Below are 12,427 nucleotides of genomic sequence, written 5' to 3' on the forward strand. Positions count from 1 at the left end.
AGAGAATTTAGATACTTAGATGCTTGCTGAGAAACATGGTAGTGAGTCAAAGGCAAATGCAAACATCAAATGAGAAACTTATAAAAAAATATTTATTGAAAGAGAATTTATAAACAAATGGATTTGAAAAACTTTTCTTTAGTTATTTTTAGCTCTCAACTGTTATCATAGGAAAGAGTTACGACAAGAAAAGACATTTTTCGTATGAAAAGACAGGTTTATAAAGATATTTTTGGGTAGAAATGTTTTATAAGTGTCGTGTTTTTAATTTAGTATAGATTAATATTAGGTAAGATACATTAAATTATAATTTTTAATTAATAAAATAAATATTATAAATAAAATTGAAATGCATGATAGATGATATTCTAAAAACATTAAAAGTTGATGTGACAAATTACTAATTTTTATTATAATTGCTTTAGACTGATCACAATCTCACTTGTGACCATTTGGAGGTATGGCACCAAAGAGTTGTTTGCAGTAACCTATAAGGATTTTTTATAATTGTACGATGAATTTAAAATTAATTTTTTAAAATATAGTACAATGAAAATTATTTTCAAATATATGATACTTTTTGTTACTTTTAAAGGTTTCTTTTGAAAATACACTTTACATTATTTTTATATAAATGATACACGTTCAAAAAATTAAATTTACATTGAGAGTAACTCTTCAAGAGACACCTTCCATAATTTTTATATAACACACGTTAAAAAAATTTGAATTTACATTAAAAGTGCATCTTCAAAAGACACCTTGTATAATTCTATAAAATCGAATTTATATTAAAAATGTCTTTTAAATAAACAATTTTCACAGTTTTCATATCAGTTGCATAATAAATAAATTGAATTTATACTAAAGATGTCTTCTTAAGACACACTTTTTACAATTTCACCAAATTAAATTTATATTAAAGGTGTCTCTAGAAGAGACACTTTCAACAATTCTTATATCAGTCATTTATTGAAATAATTGAATTTATACTAAAAGTGTATTTTCAGAAGACACATTCCACGATTCCATAAAATTAAATTTATATTAAAAGGTTTTCCTTCAAGAGACACTTTTAGTATAAATTTAATTTTTTTTATAGGTAACTAATATAAAAATTATGGAAAGTGTTTCTTCAAAAGACACATTTAGTATAAACTTAATTTTGTGGAATTATATAGACTCTTTTAATGTAAATTCAATTTTTTTTCACTGTGTGACGAATATGAAAATTATCCAAAATGTCTCTTCAAGAGACACCTTTAATATTAATTTGATTTTATGGTATTGTAGAAATGATATTTTTTTAGTATAATTTCAATTTTTTTAACGTGCATGACTAATAAAAAAATTATGGAAAAATGTCTTTTGAAAAGACACTTTTAACATAAATTCAATTTTATGGAATTACGAAAGGAGTCTTTTCAAGAGACACCTTTAGTGTAAATTCAATTTTTTTTTTTTAACATTTATGGTTGATATGAAAAATATAGAAAGTGTCTCTTCAAAAAACACCTTTCAAAGTGGCTAAAAATTTGAAAATATTTTTATACCTACCATATTTTAAGAATTATTTTTCAAAGTACCATTTTTTAAGAATTATTTTGTAAAATAGTCGTACAAGTTAAAAAAAGCCCTACCCTAATGGCTAATCTGATAGTTTGATCTGTTCATTTATTTATGATTTTTGTAACACGTTGGACCTTTTTGCTAGATGCATTTAATAATCGGAAGAATACCACATTCAGTCAGATTTTTTATAATTGTACAGTGAATTTAAAATTATTTTTTTAAAATACAATATAATGAAAACTATTTCCAAATCTACAACACTTTTTATCACTTTTAAAGGTGTGCCTGAAAAAACACTTTACATCATTTTATATAAATGATACAGATTCAAAAAAACTGAATTTACATTAAAGGTATCACGTATACCATAATCATCACACGAACATGAGGTAGTGGATCATAGTAAAGTGCAATGGTATTACCTTCCCTAGATAAGCCTTAAGCACAATCTAATGCGGTAGGTAGCAAAATATGGCCATCATTGATTCTCCACCTAATTCCCATTAAGAAGTGGACCTTACTCCTTTTCATCCATCACTTTTATATAAGCCTTATTGGACCTTTCTCAATCTAGGTCATGCCCAAAATAAAATTGATAATTAAAGGAACAATAAATACATGTCTTTTCTGGTTAGCTTATGGGCAGCTTCACATTCAATTTTCCCAAATGAACAAAAGGTTTTGAGTCAAAGTCAAGCTTAAAATACTAAATTCTTCTCCACAAAAAAAAAAAAAAAATGTTAAATCACTTTGGTTAATTGCTTCATTCCTCACTTCCCCTCGTGTTCATATGTATGCTAAGAACATTTGAGTTTGAATAAAGCATGTGGTGGAAAGTGTATCAAATTTCTTTTTGAGTCAACATGTAAGTCTTTGATATTTTCTTATTAAGATATATTTTTTGTAAGAAATTTTCTATTATTTTAAAAAAGGTATCCAATGACCATATTTTCATATAGGAATATGTTAATTTCTTTTAAAACATTATGTTTAGGAAGAATATAGTAAGAGATTCTAATTAAACTGGGGTTAAGACATGACCAGCTAGTTAATAGAACCATGACACAGCATCAAGTGGATCAGGTTGCAGTCTTCAAAGACTCCAGAATCTTAACAGAATACCGTGCTATGCAAGTTTAAGGGCTCAATCATTTCAATTGGAAGAACTGTCTGAACAGGGTAACTTGGAATTTTCCAATTCCAATGAAAAACAAGTTACTAAGATGTAAAATCAGTGTCTTCTCTTATGCCCCCTCAATTAATTGGAGAAAAATATTGCAAGATCAAACTATCTGAATTGAGCTTGCAGCATCTCAATGGTTGCTTGGCAGGTTTGTCTCTGTTAATTTGATAAACATTCGTCTCCATTTACCTGAATTCTTTCCATGTTAGTCCTAAGGAAAGAACCTATGTGAACCATCTGTTACATAGTTCTTGAATTCTTTCTCCTAAATAATTTGAAAGCTCCCACTAAGGTTTGCCACTGTATAGTATTCAAGTTAATGTTTTGCAAAAAATTTTGAAGCCTCTGGGAAGATGAAAAGAAGTTAAAAGATGTCTAACTTGAGAGAGACAGTAGAGATTCACACCTTATCATGTGAAGGTGTTTATTTGTTTAAGCTTCAAATCCTCTCATTTGATTTTCAATTTGTTTATCTCCATTCACTCCAATTTGTTGCAAGCTCATTGCACTTCCCAAGGACATTTCAAAGGATTTTGAACACCTCTAGAAATTCTTGAAATCTAGATTTTTTGTATAGCTCAGCATCTATATAAGCCCTGCAAATGTAAACTCTGAGGAAAATAAAGTGAAGCAGCTAAGGTGACTGCAGAATCCACATTCTTGTGCGTATACGCAACTTGATCCTGTGAAAATATGAATTTCAAAAGTTTTACTAGTGAGTTTTAAGTTACAAATCACACTGCCCTGAGCTGCCATAGAGGACACACTCCAGCACATTTTATTCATACATTTAGAGGATTATGAAGCCCAGCAGATATGGTTCTAGTGCAGTAAATCCAATACCTTGGCCTCCTTGGGGCCAAGCTGTAATCTAGTTTTGCAACCTTGAGGAAATTGGTGCCCATCCATTGAAGAGACTAGTGCTATATCCTACATGAATTAAACCTTGGATGCACCCTGCACATGCTGACACAGTGCTTGAATCCTTTATCTACCTTCTGGCACTGAGATGGTTACTACATTTTCTGAAGGTAACTCTTCACGTCCTGTTGTTGCATCTGTATCGATCATACTTATTTCTGTGAAGAAACCAGGATGTTTAGGTTAAGGTAGTGTTGCTCCCTCATTACCCAACGTGAAAATCACAGATGGCATAGCTGGTCTATCTCCTGGGAGGTTTTCAACACAATAAACCGACTTGTATGCATCTTAGTAGCTGGGATTCAATACATGAGTCCTCCAAACATGCATCCATTACTTCCAAGGCCTTGTCTTGTTTCCAAAGCAATTGGAAGCCATATACTTTGTCAGAAAAGCAAGAGAGGGCATGCGTCTTTGATGTGTGTGTGTGACAGAGGTGGATTTTCATTCTTTCTACTTGCATGTCCCAGAAGATTATGGTGGTAGTTTGAATGATAGAAACCCTTGTTCTTTATACCAGCCACAATCTCCAGCAGAAGCACACCAAAACTAAAGATATCAAATTTAACAGAAAATTTGCAATCAATCACATACTCTGGGGACGTGTAGCCACTGCATGAAGATTTCAAATATAAGTTATTTCAAGGAAAAGCACATCATTTCTAAAGTCGAAGTACAGAACTTACTATGTTCCAATTACTCTGTTTTTGCTTCCATTTCATCCCCCTCCAAAAATTATTGCCAAGCCATAGTCTGAAATTTTGGGGTTCAGGTTTTCATCTAGCAGTATATTGCTTGCCTTAAAATCCCAATGAATGATTTGAAGTCTGGAATCTTGGTGGAGATAAACGAGTCCTTGCACGATCCCCATAACAATGTCAAAGTGCCTTTTTCTATGGCAATAACGCTCTTCTGTTTTGATCTGCACATCATTTCAACCCTTGTAAATTGTGATTATAACTATTTGTACTCTATAGATGCATGAGTAAGATATGGATGATCATGTACCCAAACCAATCCAAAGAGATATAAAGGGTTGAGAAGTTCAAACCGAAAATAAAATAATCCGAACTCTTGTTGGGCATATATAAAGTAATATCCTTTCTTGTCCCAGAATGCAGCAGCCTAAAAGCCTAACAAGATTCTTGTGTTGGAGTTTGGAAATTAAAAAAACCTCATTATTAAACTCTTAAAGACCCTGTCCTGAATTCTTTGACAACCTATTCACTGCTACTTCTTGTCCTGTTGACAAACTGCCCTGCATATTGTCTCATAGGAAACACACTTTTTCTTACAATCAAATGTTACCTTGAAAACAGGACCAAAGCTGCCCGTGCCAGTTCTATTTATGACACAGAAGTTGTTAGTAGCAGTATTAATGGTAGCCAATTCAAACAAAGGTAAATCTAAATCTTCCATCTCACTTTCCAGGCCTATTGATGAGATAGTGCCTACTTCGTTACTGTACTCAGGATCCAGTTGTATGATATAGATTTTCAATGATGAAAGTTGAAACAATGAATGGACCAATAATTAGGATTACCTCTTTTTTTTTTTCTTTTTTATGCACCAGAACACCAAGCCCAAGATTAGCATTCCAGAAATGGTCTATGCAACTAGGACAGCAACCAGTTATTTCTTCTTATTTGAACCATGGATTGACCCTGAAGCAGGAGATGGGAAGAAATTTAATCATTTTGCTAAAAAATTTTGTTATCAAATCCTCGCTTCAGTCTTGTCTGCACCTTACTGCAGAGAGAGTTGGCCATCAATTGTTTCTGTGCCTTTAGTTAAAAGATAGAAACCATTACCGAGGATAATGTCCCACTATGATATATGACAAACAATCCTAACTTTCTTTCATATCCCAAAAATGAAAAAGATCCTAACTCACCTAGAGAAAATAATCAACCATGCAATCCGGATTGCAATGCATGTTAAACCTTCATGGATGAACAATAAAAGAGCTTGGAAGTGAAAAGAGTGTCGAATACTCTTACCTAGTTCCCCAGCTGGACATCTGATATAAAGGTCTTGCCCACTTTTCCCATCTGTGAACCCTCCAATATCAATCAGATCTCCATACCAGGTCAAACAACCACTGCTTCCACCTTTAATGTTTGAATTCGCATACGCCACACAGGAGCAGTTCTTCAAGCACTCTGCCTCACATTCCTTCAGGCTCATACTCTTGTTCAACCGAAACTCCAACAAGTCAGGCAATTTCACCCCTAAGACCTTCATAAAGTCATCTTTGCTCTTGCAACCCAAGGACCCTACCCTTTCACATCCACTAGACCAATCAAGCATTTCCCATTCTCCTTTTGAGTTGGGGGTGAACCCCTTCAAACACTCACAGACTGGCATGCTGGAAAGCCTGCAAATGCCATTAGCACCACACTGTCCATAGTTGTCACATGGGTCATATGGTACTGTGTACATAGTAGTCCACTCATCATTGCTTTCATTCAATATATTCCATTGCAGCAAGCCTAAATGATTGATGGTGACTCTCAGAGTAGCAGAGTAGTTGCCAGCCTGAGACAAGTTATATACATTCTCCTCATTAAAAATCATTAATGGTAAATAGACCTCCTCATTGGGAAACACTGGTAAACCATTAAATCAAACTCCATTCCATGGCCCTGTGCGGTACTTTTTGACTGATCCCATGCCAACAGCCAGTTGAGGCAGCCTGGGAATATCTAATCTCCAAGTGAAGTTTCTAGTGGATGGATCATCAGTGCATTTCCATGATGTCAAATACTGTTCTAGATCAGGGTTTGATGACAGGGACTTGTGTGTCTACAGATCAGGGTTCTAGATCATCAGTACCAAAATCTATTGTCATAATAAAAATCTAATAATGATTAATCATGTAAATAGTTAGAAAGTTAGTAATTTGATAGTAATTAAGGTTTTTGATTATATAAATTCATTTTTCAATTGAATTTTATGTTATTGATTAATTTTCAATGTTTCAAATTTGAATTTGATTAATTTTATTTTGTATGAGAAAATGAGTTCGAGTGGTATAGAGTTAGAGACTCCAAAGAAAAAAGAGAGAAAAGTGACCTTTTTTAAAAAAAAAATTAAAAAATTAAAAAAATTAAAAATTCACTTTTTAATTAAGGAAAAAATAGTAGAATTTCAATAAATTAATGCATGATAATATGATAACCTCAAGCAAATAATGTTTTTTACGGACTTCGGGGCTAAAATACTAAATTAATAATTCTATGAAATTTATAAAATAATACATTATAAAAAAAAATCTATGTAATTTGGAGACTCCCATTCATTTTAATGGTGGACATAGGAAAAACACTCATTCAATGCAGATACCAGGTACCATTCAAAGCAAGGTGTAGCAGTTTTGAAAGACCTTGTGTTAGGATTCCCTCCTAGATATATTTCCTTCTATGACTTTTCCAATTTGTATCGGACCTTTCTTCAATCTAGACCATGCCCATAATGAAAATAATGATGGAAAGAACAGTAAATTCAAGTGCTTTAAGGCCCCATTGGGAGATGGATTTTCTGTGCTGGATGGCCAATTAGTTCGTAATTATCTACTTTTTGACTTGTTTTATGTTGTCTCCTGAAATACTCGATAAAACTGATCCCAGGCCAAATTGGTGGTGTATATGTACATGATATACATATGCCAGGGCATTCAGAAACATCCATAAGAGAGGAAGTGGAAGGTGGGTGGTTGATTCTCTATAGCTGGATTGGCCCCAGAGGCACCTTTTGTTAGCTACTAAGCAATGAAAAAAGTTGTATTTTACTCTTTGGATCGACAATGGAACAGATCATTTTCAAACTAAATCCAAATTTGACCGGATAAAGTCAGATTTAGTAGCAATTTCAGATAGGAAGCTGAGACACAGGTCTGAATCCATAGGAGGATTGAGTACAAGATGATTATTAAACTGTTTTGGAAGAAAAATACACACATAAGGTCACTTGTCCATTTTAGTATATGAGCTATGAATTCACCAAGAACAATACAAGACAATATGCTGAAATTTAAGCATATTATATATTAAGTTCTGAACCATTATCGTGCTTCCATAACTGAAAGTGTCACACCATTTAAGGAACAAATTTCTGGCCTGTTTTGGGATATATGTGGTTCCACCCCACTTCTCAGATTTGAAAATGCCGGTTGTTTTGGAGAAGGTAAACGTACACTTTCATTGCCAAGCATTGAGACAACATCAGACATGGTAGGCCTGTCATCTGCACTTTCTTGAACACAAAGAAGGCCTACATTGATGTACCTCAACAGAATGTGTGTTGGCAATGTTTCTTCCAACCCTGGATCCATCAACTCCTGCCCCCTGCTGTCTTTCCACAAATCCCATGCCTAAATGAAGAAAATTATCCATTGATGCAAATTCCCGAAAAGTAAAAGATAATAAAGTCCTTTTTATATTGGCCAACAAAATAAAATAAGCTTTGAAACTAAGTGGTAGACATAATGTGAAAATTTTCCAGTAGCCCAAGACAACCAGATAGGTGATATAACAAGGGAATTGAAAACTAGGAATTAGCATATCAAAACATCATAAATAGTTATGTAAGTGAATAAATATTGTGTTACTCACATATCCAAGAAGATTGAGCGAGTCGGTTTGGTAAAATCCAGTATTCTTCTTGCCACTCAAAATCTCCAGTAACAAGACCCCAAAGCTAAAGACATCAGATTTAGTGGAGAAAAGACCTTCCAAAGCATACTCAGGGGACATATAGCCACTGGATTTGATTATTAATGAGAAAAATCATTCAGTAGCTGCATGAATTCCAATGTTTATGAACATTCACATATTTTAGAATTTGTCAGGTTTCACTTACTAAGTCCCAACTATATGATTTGTTGCTTTTGATTCGTTGCCTCCAAATATTCTTGCCATTCCAAAATCTGATATTTTAGGATTCTTATCCTTATCCAGAAGAATGTTGCTAGCCTTCAAATCTCGATGAATAATCCTCAATCTGGAGTACTGATGCAGATAAAGAAGTCCTTGAGCAACCCCTTCAATGATGTGAACCCGTGTCTTCCAATTCAGAATCCCATGTTTTGTAGGATCTATCTCCATTTTACACCAAATAAATACAAACTTATGTTAGCAAATAAGTGGTGAATAATAATGAATGTTTTTTATTGAATACACAGTACCCAGAAGTTCAGATATGTAGAAGTTACCAACCAAATAGGAAGAAATCCAAGCTTTTGTTGGGCATATACTCATAAATCAATATCTTCTCATCTTGCTCAATGCAGCAGCCCAACAGCTTCACAAGATTCTTATGTTGTAGCTTGGCTATGAGCATGGTCTCATTTTTTAACTCCTCCCATCCCTGTCCAGATCTTTTTGAAAGCCTCTTCACAGCTACCTCATACCCTTTTTGTGACTTTCCCTGTCATGGGAATTTCGGCTAAGTACAATTACATCAAGTAAAAGAAAATTTGTATGTGCCTAGTGGGCCTTTGCAGTTAAGGGCAGATTGTAGAACAGTCAGAAGAATTTTCACATTTCTTTTCTGAAACGCATTGCTGTTAATGATACGAATCTCACCTTGTAAACAGGTCCAAAACCACCCTCTCCTAGTTTATTTTCAATCGAGAAGTTATTGGTAGCAGCAGATACGCTCACAAAACTGAACATTGGCAAATCAACTTCCTTCTTCTTGCTTCTCCATACTTTATTTGCCTCACTAAGTTCATAGTTGGCACCTACCGAGCTGTTACTTAAATCAAATAGTAACAAATTTTCCCCTGCTTGATAAAGAAGAAACAGATGTTAAGTATCATAAGAATGTAGGAATTCTGGAATGGGAATAAATTGTTTCATTATTGATTTTTATCACAATGTAGTGCCTGGTACACACTCACATGTAATCAGGAAATCGAAATCCTAATAAGGCCTTAATTATTCTACAACAATGGTAATGAACTCATTGCAGAAAAGAAATGGTTTTGTATGTGTAGATGGAATCTAAATGCCCTTGAATCGCTTGGCCATCTTCTATCCATGAAAAATACTGACCTTTTCTTCGTAGCCTTCTCCGTATCCCCCAAATGACAAAGGCTGAAGTTAGGGAAATGGCCAGTGTAACAATTAGCCATACCTTCCACTTGCTGCTTGAAACTGCAAAAAGAAATAAATGTTACTAATCTTTGATGAACTTCATCTTGTATTTAAGAAAAAGAAAATCATATGCTCTGTCCTTCTACAAAAAAAGTTTGACCATTCCCTACTTTTATTACCTTTCCCATTTAGCTCAGAGGCCGCAAGTTTGAGATAGAAATCTTGACCATTACTGTTGTCATCTGATAGCTGTTGCAAGTTTAGAAGATCTCCACCCCATACTGTACACTTCTCCATGTAGTAGGCATAAGCAGAGCAAGAGCAGTTATTTAGGCAATCTGACTCGCACTGCATGGCACCACTCGTTGGGAGTGTTAGTGGATAATCTGGCAGTCTCACATTAGACACCCGATGAAACTGGTCTCTCTCCCCATTAGCATGAGTACTATTGCCACACTGCAAATCTGCTTTCCTCACACACCCTCCAGATGTGTCGTTCAAGTTCCAGTTATTAGGGAAGCCAGGTTCAAAACCTGGCAAACATTCACAGAATCTATCGACTGCATGGTCATGGCAGATTCCAAAAGGCCCACAGTAAGCATAAACCTCACATTGCGTTTTTGGTTGAAACCAAGACATATACCATTGATGAGAGGCTTCAAGCCATGCCATTTGCTTAATCTGCCCTGACACATCCAGCACCAATCTGCTTATAATGGAAGAATTATAAATAGAGTAATTGAAATAGCTCTCCTCCTTACTAAACGAATAACTGAAATTAAACACATAGTTTAAGCGCATCTCACGAATCAAGTTGAAAACCTGCCCATCCCTGTTCCAGGTGCCACTAGCCCAGTACATCGTAGACCCTTGCAAGATAAAAATCTGGCCGGTTCCCTTAGGGTCGTACTTCAGGGAGAAAACTCCTGGACTGGGATCTTCTGCGCTCTTCCATGACACTAATGACCATGTTTTTCCAGCCCTTTTGTCGTATCCAAGTTTCATCCCCGGCAAGAAAGTGTGCGATGGATAGTCAAAGCTCTGCCATAAGATACTCGAGTTGTCATTTCTCAAAACAAGATTTCCAGAATCCAACAGGGTGGCACTAGTTTTGCTGTTTGATGATATGTTTGTCACCCTGTATGAAATTTTCCCCTCCCAAACCTCGAGGTTACCATCTGTCCTGACAGTAAGAACCACAGACGGATTTGTGAATGAATAATCTCGGTTAGCTACCCACACAATGGTTAGCTCTGATACTTTCTTGTACCATATCCCCACATAGTATTTTGTGGAGTTTCCAGGAGAAAAGAATCCTAATTCAAATTCACCACCCGCAGATATGATGGTCTGAGAGGTTGTGATTGATTGACCTTGTGAAATTGTATCTGTGAATGCATCGGCAAATTCCAAGTGAAAACCTGAAGAAATAAGCAAGAAAACAAGAATAACAGACCACCTTCTGGTTGAAAATTTCATGCTAGCCATAACTCATAAGCAGCGTTTAAGCAGCCCGCCAATAAACTTATAGCCATCCAAAACAGGCAGTAGCATATCTGAGGTTCGGCGACTCGGTCAAAGTCTCCTTTCCACTGATCTCCCTTCCAATATATCTTTCAGGAAAATTATAGGGTACTGTGAGGTAGGTACGAAAGAATATCTTGGGCCCTTGGATGTGGGGTACTGTAGAATTTTCCAAGTGGGGTCTTGTTAGGGTACCGAAAAGCACTTTTCGGTACCATACTCACTTTTTTGGGCTAATAGGGTAGGGACACATGCCATTTTAAATAAATAAAAAAAAACAAAGTACCGAAGGAGGTATTGTAGAATTTTCCAAGTGATAGATCAAGTTCATTCGTCCGCATGAAAAGGACCAGGGTCGACGTCATAATAGTTCCTACTTTCAAAGCGTGGAAATTAGGGAAGGCAATTGCGGTCGTGTTCTGCCACCTAGGGTAGGTAAGACCATTGCATTTGACTATGATCTTCTACCTCATGTTCATGTGATGATTATGACGTAGGTGGACAACTGTTTTATCAGATTAGAAGCATAGAATTCCAAGAATATTGAAGACAAATCAAGCGCAAAAGAAGGCGAAGATTAACAGATGGATTATTACTCAGAAAGGAAACTAAGGGTGAATCTTCCCAGACAATGACACAGAAATGGGTGATGGGTGCTGCCGTCCCTGTTTCAAGGCTGCTGTATCCCATACAGTTAATCAATCTGTACAAAATTAATGTTTTATTGTTTAAGAGACTTCAATTTTGTTCAAACCTCTCACCAGTCTTATGGTGTATAATCCTGTGAAATTATAACTGAAAAAAGTACTACCCTCCACCTCCAGAGTACATAGGCTCTTTCCTTAGGACTAATATGGAATGAATTCAGGTAAATGGAGATAGATGTTTATCAAATTAACAGAGGCAAACCAGACATCAAGATTGGCGTGCCAAGCAACCATTGAGATGCTAAAGTTCCAGGCCCTATGACACAAACTCATTTCAGACGGTATGATCTTCTGACTTCCTTTTTTTAAAAAGAAAAATTCAATTAGGGAACACTTAGGAAGACTACAATTTTATATTTCAGTAACTTGTTTTTCATTGGACTTGGAAAATTCCTAGTCACCCTGTCGAGACAGTTCTTCCA

General features: G+C 35.3%; 1 protein-coding gene across 1 annotated transcript; it reads right to left on the reverse strand.

Moving 5' to 3' along the window:
- Nucleotides 1-7,588: 7,588 nt before the first annotated feature.
- On the reverse strand, nt 7,589-11,663 carry LOC117909117 (receptor-like serine/threonine-protein kinase SD1-7). Its single transcript, XM_034823018.1, has 8 exons — nt 11,585-11,663; nt 9,954-11,195; nt 9,733-9,834; nt 9,262-9,461; nt 8,893-9,103; nt 8,537-8,771; nt 8,290-8,437; nt 7,589-8,048 (listed from the first exon to the last, which is right to left on the reverse strand). The coding sequence occupies exons 1-8, from the start codon at nt 11,661-11,663 to the stop codon at nt 7,740-7,742; spliced, it is 2,526 nt and encodes an 841-aa protein (XP_034678909.1). The 3' UTR covers nt 7,589-7,739.
- Nucleotides 11,664-12,427: the final 764 nt, after the last annotated feature.

Source organism: Vitis riparia, chromosome 19 (genome assembly GCF_004353265.1).
Source record: "Vitis riparia cultivar Riparia Gloire de Montpellier isolate 1030 chromosome 19, EGFV_Vit.rip_1.0, whole genome shotgun sequence".
NCBI lineage: Eukaryota > Viridiplantae > Streptophyta > Magnoliopsida > Vitales > Vitaceae > Vitis > Vitis riparia.

Excerpts from the sequence above, each read along its gene's own strand:
- LOC117909117 (XM_034823018.1), bottom strand. The coding sequence starts at position 11,663 with ATGACGTCGACCCTGGTCCTTTTCATGCGGACGAATGAACTTGATCTA. Across the intron at positions 8,438-8,536 it reads AATCATATAGTTGGGACTTA|TGGCTATATGTCCCCTGAGT; the intron begins GTAAGTGAAACC and ends AATCAAATCCAG. Across the intron at positions 8,049-8,289 it reads CGCTCAATCTTCTTGGATAT|GCATGGGATTTGTGGAAAGA; the intron begins GTGAGTAACACA and ends TTCTTCATTTAG.